This window comes from Ailuropoda melanoleuca, chromosome 1 (assembly GCF_002007445.2).
Source record: "Ailuropoda melanoleuca isolate Jingjing chromosome 1, ASM200744v2, whole genome shotgun sequence".
Classification (NCBI taxonomy): Eukaryota; Metazoa; Chordata; class Mammalia; order Carnivora; family Ursidae; genus Ailuropoda; species Ailuropoda melanoleuca.
The window spans coordinates 145,906,633-145,914,495 of NC_048218.1; the positions used below are offsets into that span (position 1 = coordinate 145,906,633).

The 7,863-nt window shown below is 45.8% G+C and overlaps 1 protein-coding gene across 5 annotated transcripts in view; it reads right to left on the reverse strand.

Annotated features, from left to right (window-relative positions):
- The window catches only part of SLC25A13 (solute carrier family 25 member 13), a 181,606-nt gene extending 180,930 nt beyond the window's left edge, over positions 1–676 (reverse strand). For all 5 annotated transcript variants that reach the window (XR_004627725.1, XR_004627726.1, XM_011224594.3 and 2 more), the window contains exon 1: positions 511–676. Coding sequence is in view for 3 of the 5 variants with exons in the window: in XM_011224594.3 (XP_011222896.1) it covers positions 511–525 (15 nt within the window). In the remaining 2 variants the exon portion in view is untranslated. The remainder of the gene's footprint in view (positions 1–510) is intronic.
- Between the last annotated feature and the right edge of the window lie 7,187 nt (positions 677–7,863).

Consider the following 7,863-nt stretch of genomic DNA (forward strand, 5'->3'; position numbering starts at 1 on the left):
GGTGACTTCCCCACCCGCGGGAGGGCGGAGCCTTCGAAACCTAATAGGATCGGGCTTCAGCCCCTGCTGTGCCGCCGGGAAGAAGCCCGAGTCAACAACAACCAGGGTCAGAAGCAGGTGCGCTCTGGGGTGGCGGAGGGGCCCTGATGACCCAGGGCCCTGATGACCCCGGGCCCTCCCCCGCCCCGGGCCCACCGGGCTTCCCCAAGCCGACCTTGGCTCAGCCCGCAGGACGCCAACCAGGCACCGACTCCCCTCCCGGGCCAAGTGGGAGGGTTCAGCCGGCAAAGTTTCTACCGCAAGGTCGGGCCTCCGTCCCCGCACGGACCACATGTGCTGCCCCGGAGGAGCGGTCACCTCCCTCCTCCCGCAAGGTGAAACAGCTGCCCCGCGCCCCTCTCTGTCTGTTTTCCACGTTGCATCAACTCGGCACGTGAACCGCCGGAGGCTCCCGAGCCGCGGGGCCCAGGCCGGCCGGCACGCTCCCCGGGGCAACGGGCCGACGCTTACCTTGGCGGCAGCCATGCTTCGCCCCGGGTGCGGGCGGCTGCAGGACCCTCTCGGCGGCTAGCTGGCACTGTGGGCCCGGGCGGCTCACTTCCCGTCCCGGCGGCAGCGGGGGTGATGATACAGCCCGGCAGCGTGCGCGCCCGGCCTGCCTCCCCACGCCCTCCCGCCGGCGCGGGTCATTCGGGCGCCGCCAGCCCATTGGCTGCGCCCGGCCCGGGCCTCCCGGGCGCGCGTGATCCGACGGCCTCTGCCCTGCGGCCGGGGCGGGCCCGGGTCCGGGGGCGGTGGACGGGGCGCGCGCACGTGACCCCGGCTGCGCTGTCCAGCGGCGGCGACCTGGGTGCCCAGGGCCGGGGACGCCCAGGCGGGGCGCGAGCAGGCGTCCTGGGGGTAGGTGACCTGACGAGACAAGCTGCCGACTTCGACCGGGGCCGGCCGTACCACGGGCTCCTCCAGGGCGGGTGAGACCCGCATGGAGGAGCACGCAGCTTGAGGAAGTTAAGAACTCCACTAGGTCCACTGTTCAGCCAGATTGTCCTTGTCGGTTCGATTTCGAAGGGGCTCCACTCTGCACCATCTTAGAATGTGTCCAAAGGCATTGGCCGAAAGAAAGATAGCAAAGTAATATCGCTGGCAAATTACTTTGAGGCCAAATCTGTAAACTCTAAGTACCAAACAGGTATATAGAGTGCAGAACGTGGTATTTGTGAGGCTACTTCCTTTTAGCCCTGCTTATTAGGATGGTAGAGGTCAAAGAACCGCCCCCCCCCCAATAAAGGCCCTGCTAAAATAAGTAAGTCAGAATTTTAATGGAAAAATTAAATGTATAACCTCCGGAGATCTTACCTCTTTATCAAAATGCCATTCGTCTCTGCCATGAAAATTTATAATTAAGCCAATGGTGGTCAGAGAAAAAGGCTTTAAATGTTTTGTGGCTTATGGATATAACCTTTCAGCAAAAGTGTTTACTACTAATTGTTTTAATTAATCAACACCAATTGAGTGCCTACATGTGCCAGGCACTGTGTTAGAAACTGGGAACACCAAAATGACTTGAAAGATGGTCTCAGGCCTTAAAGACCTTAAGGGCTAGTGAGGAGGCGGACACATAGTTAACTTTTATATAAATAACCTGTTAAGGCAACTGCCTGTTCCCAGGGCACCATGGGAACGCTGAGGACTCTGGGAGTACCGTAGGGCAGATGATGCCTAAGCTGAATGCAGAAAAGTGGCTGTGTATTAGTTCCGTGAGGTAGAGGGGAAGGGTTTTCCAGCCAGAGAAAAGAAAGAGGATCAGGAGGCCCAGAAATTGCTGGAGAACCACAGCAAGTTATGAAAGTAGTTGGTCATGAGAGGTGACTTGAGCTGTGGGACTGGTGGATGAAGGGTCTGGATGGACAAGTGGGGACCGTCTCATGGAGGGCGTTGGGTGTTATGCTGCAGGGTGTGCACCGTAACTGAAGGGCTTTAGAGAGGGATGTGGTGTGGGAAGTTTTACAATATAGATGGATCACTCTGCTTGCAGTGTGGAAGATGGGGCAATACTGAACTATTGGTATAGTCAGACAAGACAGGCTGAGGGCCTGAAACTAGAGATGGGATGGGGCTAAAAGAATATATAGGAGGTAAACTTAGTCACCTGTGATGACTAATTATACGTGGGGGTAGGAGAGAAAGGGAGTCATCCTGTCTTGCACCTTCATCCCTTGTGTAGGGATGTTGGAAAGACACCAGTGATCAGTAATACAAGAGGAGTGTGTTGAGGTGCGTGTCTTTTTGTAAGAGGAGTATGTGCGATATACAGATTACCTTGTAAAAGCCAGAAAATAAGCATTTCAAAAAAGGAGCTATTGATTAACATACTCTCAAGAGATCTAACAGAGCCCTGAAGAACTTGAACATGTTTACAGGCAGAGGAGAAAGACCACACAGAGTGAAAAAATAAAAACAAAAGCAAAAAGAGGAGAATTGACAGAGAAAAGAATGGTCGGGGATGAGCCTAAAGCTCATGTGGAGGGGTGGCCTCAGCTGCTATGAAGGAATTTAAAAGGTGCAGAGAAGATGCAACCTCATGTAATCAAGAGCACATCACATACTGCATATGTATTTTTAAGGGCATCACTGAAGCTCTCCTTTTATAATGTAGATGAACTTTAAAAAATTTGAATGTGGTTTAAATCTATCTTAACCAGTCTTAAGTGTATGGGTCAGTCCTGTTAAGCACTTTCACATTGTTGTGCAATCAATCTCCAGAACTCTTTTCATCTTGCAAAACTAAAACTCTATGCTTATTAAACTGCTACTCCCAGTCTTCCCTCCCCCGCAGCCCCTGGCAACCAACCACCACTCTACTTTCTGTCTCCATAAATTTATGGCTACTCTGGCTACCTCATAAAAGTGGAATCATATAGTATTTGTCTTTTGTGACTGGCTTACTTGATTGAGCATAATGTCCTCAAGTTTCATCCATGTGGCAGCGTGTATCAGAGTTTTAAGATACTTTAAGACTGGATAATATTCCCTTAACTTTAAAAAAAAAATAGAAAAAGAATCAAGAACCTGTTAGATTTTCTCTAGAAATCTTGGAGAATTTAGGAAATTATAGTAATGACCAAAAAAGAAAAAAAATCACTCAGAATCCTACCACAAGAGTTAGCCACTGTTAAACATTTTACTGTATTGTCTTCAAGTCTTGATGTCTCTATGTGCTTATGTAGAGAGAGTTACGTATTTTTACTTTTATTCAGTTTTTTATTTTAATACCAGTATACTTAATATACAGTGTTATACCAGTTTCAGGTATACAATAGAGTGATTCAACAAATCTGTATATTACTCAGTGCTCATCATGATAGGTTTTCAAAAAGAGTCATATTTTTAAATTTAAATACAAGGTGTCTTGTTTATAAGTTTCTTATGGCTGCTCTAACAAATGCACCACATAGTTGGTGACTTACAACAGAAATTTATTCTCTTACAATTCTGGAGATCAGAATTTCAAAATGAGTCTTAAGGGTCTAAAATCAAGGTATCAATAGGGCTGTGCTTTCTCCAGAAGATTTAGGAGAGAATCTGTTTCTTTACGTTTCCCGGGGGCTCACAGCCCCTTCTTCATCTTCCAAGACAACATACATAGCATCCTCTGTGTCGGACTCTGCTTCCCTCACGTGGCCTCTTCTGTCNGTGCTCATCATGATAGGTTTTCAAGAAGAGTCATATTTTTAAATTTAAATACAAGGTGTCTTGTTTATAAGTTTCTTATGGCTGCTCTAACAAATGCACCACATAGTTGGTGACTTACAACAGAAATTTATTCTCTTACAATTCTGGAGATCAGAATTTCAAAATGAGTCTTAAGGGTCTAAAATCAAGGTATCAATAGGGCTGTGCTTTCTCCAGAAGATTTAGGAGAGAATCTGTTTCTTTACGTTTCCCGGGGGCTCACAGCCCCTTCTTCATCTTCCAAGACAACATACATAGCATCCTCTGTGTCGGACTCTGCTTCCCTCACGTGGCCTCTTCTGTCTGAGAAATCCCTCCTCCTCCCCCTTACAAGGACACTTACTGTGGCATTTAGAGCGAACCCAGATAATCCAGGATAATCTCTCCACCCTCCAGATCCTTAATCACATCTGCAAAGTCTCTGCCATGGAAATCAACATCCATAGGCTCTAGAATTTAGGATGTGGACGTCTTTTGGGAAGCTATTAGTCTACCTACAAAACCTACCACACTGTGGATACAAGTGTATCCACATATGGATGAAAGTGAACTTCGACTTATATTTGGTGTCAGACTCAGTTTTTAAGCTGCTTCCTTCATTCTAGAATTTCCCAAAATATGAAAGTTTCAAAAAGTTCCCAAAATATGAAATTTTGAGTCACAAGCCCTGAAATAGGAATCCTTGTNAGGTTGGTCCTTGATTTCCTTGTAAGCAATAGCGTGATGTGAAACATCATCTGGGAAGATAAAAGTGTAAGTTGCCTGGGCACCTGCCACTTTGCCTCCTACCACTTCATCATGGCCTGACAGGCTTAGGTGCACACTTGATAAGTGACTTGCCTCATACTTGTCCCTTCTCTCTGTTCCCAGACTACTATCTTCCCTACCATTTAAAAGTAACTGACACTGATATTCTTATAAGAAGCCACAGAGACACACCAGGAGAAGGCCAGGTGATAAAAAGGCAGAGATTAGTGAACCCCAGCTACCGCCAAGGAATGCCAACAATCCAACAGCCACCACAAGAAACTAAGAAGAGGAAAGACAGGATTTTACCTGAGTCTCGGTGGGAGCATGGCTCTGCTTGATTTGATTGGGGATAATCACCTTGACTGGGGACTTGGCTCCAGAACTATGAAACAACAAATTTCTGTTTGAAGCCACCCAGTTTGTGGTACTTTGTTATAGCAGCCCAAAGAAACCAGCGCAGGTCCCAAAGCCATCTGTAACACTGGATGCCAACCTGGCCTGCTGGGAAAGCAGCCAATCTAGATCATGGGGAAAGCTCATGGGCTATGAAGGTACACAGCCTGAGTGTGAGCACAAGCCCCAGGAATTCAGAAAAGTGAACAGCGTGTCCTGCTCTGAGCTTTCACCTTTCCCAGAGCAGCCACACCTTGTAGATGCCCTTTGACCATGCTCTTAAACTATCTAGTTTTCCTCAGCTCCCTGAAAAGCAAACAAGCCAACAAGAGGTAGCCCTACCACTACCAACCTGCTCCCAGATCCCACCATGCTGGAAAGGCTACTCCGTATGGACTGCATTTTGCAAAGGTAATGACAGAGCTGGTAAAGGACGTGTGCCAGAGCAAGGGAAGAATCATGAAATGAATAAATGAAGAGCTCCCAGGTTGACCTTGCACGGGACCCAGGACCTTCTGGAGCAGTCATTTGTTTTGGGAATCCTCCCAAATATCAGATCAAGCACGATAAGCCTTCCCCGAGAGTGGGCTAAAGGTAGGTCAGAAATTAATATGACCTAGCTTCTTAGTAGATGGAAAAGAGAAAGCTGTGTCAACATTTTTAGAGTTAAAAAGGAAGGAAGGGGAGGGAGGGAGGGAGTCAAGATAAGGAAACAAGACATCTTGAAAAAGTGTAATTGAAAACAAATCCCCAAAGTTTTGAGATAGGCTCTGAAAGCAACCCCTTGAACAGTGAGTTGCTGAGACCACAGCAAGTACACACAAGCATGTGAACACTTGCCCCCACAGGTAGACCTTCAGTTTCACCGAATATAAGATGTGAGCATTGAAAGTTACCCAAAAATGGAAATAGGGGCTATAGTAGCAACTACCAATGGTCTGCTGGGGAAAAAGAGTCACAATTACTAACTTTATATACAATTCATCATAATGTCCTGGTCAATAGCCAAATACCCCAATTCAGGGACTCAAGTCGCAAGGACTCAAGTTACATAGAATTTTGTAGGCGGTAAAGAAAACCTCTAAAATCTGCTATAGCCACTATAAATTTGGGGATAAATTCACATTTCCAATTTCAATTCAAGTCCCCCAGGCTGCAGTGTTTACCTATAAGAGTATCTAAATATGGTAGTGGGGTTAACAGATGACGCATAGTACCCCAAACAGTTCTAAGCTTACAAGTTATGTAATTTCTCTGTAGCCCGAGAGCATAAAGGACTCTTAAGTAAAATTCAGTAAAGAGCTGATACTTGACCAGTATTCATGCAATTATATACATTATTTATACTCCCAGGGCTGAAGTGTTGACCATTGCCCCTGCCAACATGTTATATTATATGTGTTCTATTCTAGTGTTAAACCATTTTCCTGCCCTACATTATAAGGACTTGACCTGCACACAGAACCAAAGGTGAAGAAGACACAGTCCTGGCCCTCAGAGAATTCACAGATCTATCATTCAGGTCTTTGTCAAATGTCTTTGTATCCTGCCCCTCCTCCATTCACCTGCTGCTTAGATCCCTTATTATCACCTGGCATACATTTATATTTTATTTGCTCTCTGACTTCCCCCATTGGAAAGAACGCAGAGGTTGTATGTCCCGTGTCTGCAATACTATCTGACATGTATAAGGCACTCAATAGACATTCATTTAATGTGTGCATTGAAAACATGAAGTCCTACATCTACAACACCAATACCTCTAAGGATTGAAGATTACCCTGCAGGGGCCAATGAGTAGAAGTTTAAGGACATTGTGATGAATTGGCTTCATCCACAATTCCAAGGCACATTGTGAATGTTTCTATATTATACCAGAGCAGATGCTCTTCCCAATACCTTATTCCAGCACCGTTCATAAGAGAAACATCCCTGGTATCTTATACAATACCGACAAAAGAGGTAGGTAAATAAATAGTGCGGACATTTTGAAGAACTTCTGATAGTATGAGTACAACGGAAGTCCAAACCATGCTGAAGGAAGGGTCATGCCTTATCTCCTGCTGTGTTGTACAGACCAGGCTTGGAACACTTGTGCATTGGTTTCCTATTGCCATTGTAACAGATTACCACAAATTTGTTGCTTAAAACATCACAAATGTATTATCTTATAGTTCAGAAGTCCAAAATGGGTAAAATCAAGATATTGGCAGGACTGTGTTACTTTCTGGAGGCTCTAAGAGAAAATCCATTTATTCCTTGCCTATTCAGCTTCTAGAAGTAACCCGCATACCTTGGCTCATAGCCCTCCTCCATCTTCAAAGCCAGCAAGAGTGAGTCCAGTTCTTCTCACACCACATCAATCCGATTTCTTCTGCTTGCTTTTTTATATTTAAGGACTCTTGTGATTACATCAGGCTCACCCACATAATCCAGGATAACCTTCCAATATTAAGGTCAATTGATTAGTGCATTTGTTCGTTAGGCTTTACCATAACAAAGTGCCACAGACTGGGTGACTTAAACAACAGAAACTTATTTTCTCACAATTCTGGAGTTTAAAAGTCTGTGACCAAGTGTCAGCAAGGTTTGTGTCCTTAGCAGGGTTAGTAAATCTCTCTCCTTGATTTATAGATGGCTGTCTTTTGTCTGTGTCTTCACATGGTCTTCCCTGTGTGCATACCTGTGTCCTAATCTACCCTTCTTATAAAGATACCAGTCATATTGGATTAGAGCCCATCCCGGTGATCTCCTTTTAATTTAATTACCTTTTTAAATAGCCCCTATCCTTGGGGCGCCTGGGTGGCACAGCAGTTAAGCGTCTGCCTTCGGCTTAGGGCGTGACCGGCATTAGGGGATCGAGCCCCACATCAGGCTCCTCTGCTATGAGCCTGCTTCTTCCTCTCCCACTCCCCCTGCTTGTGTTCCCTCTCTCGCTGGTTGTCTCTATCTCTGTCGAATAAATAAATAAAATCTTTAAAAAAAAAA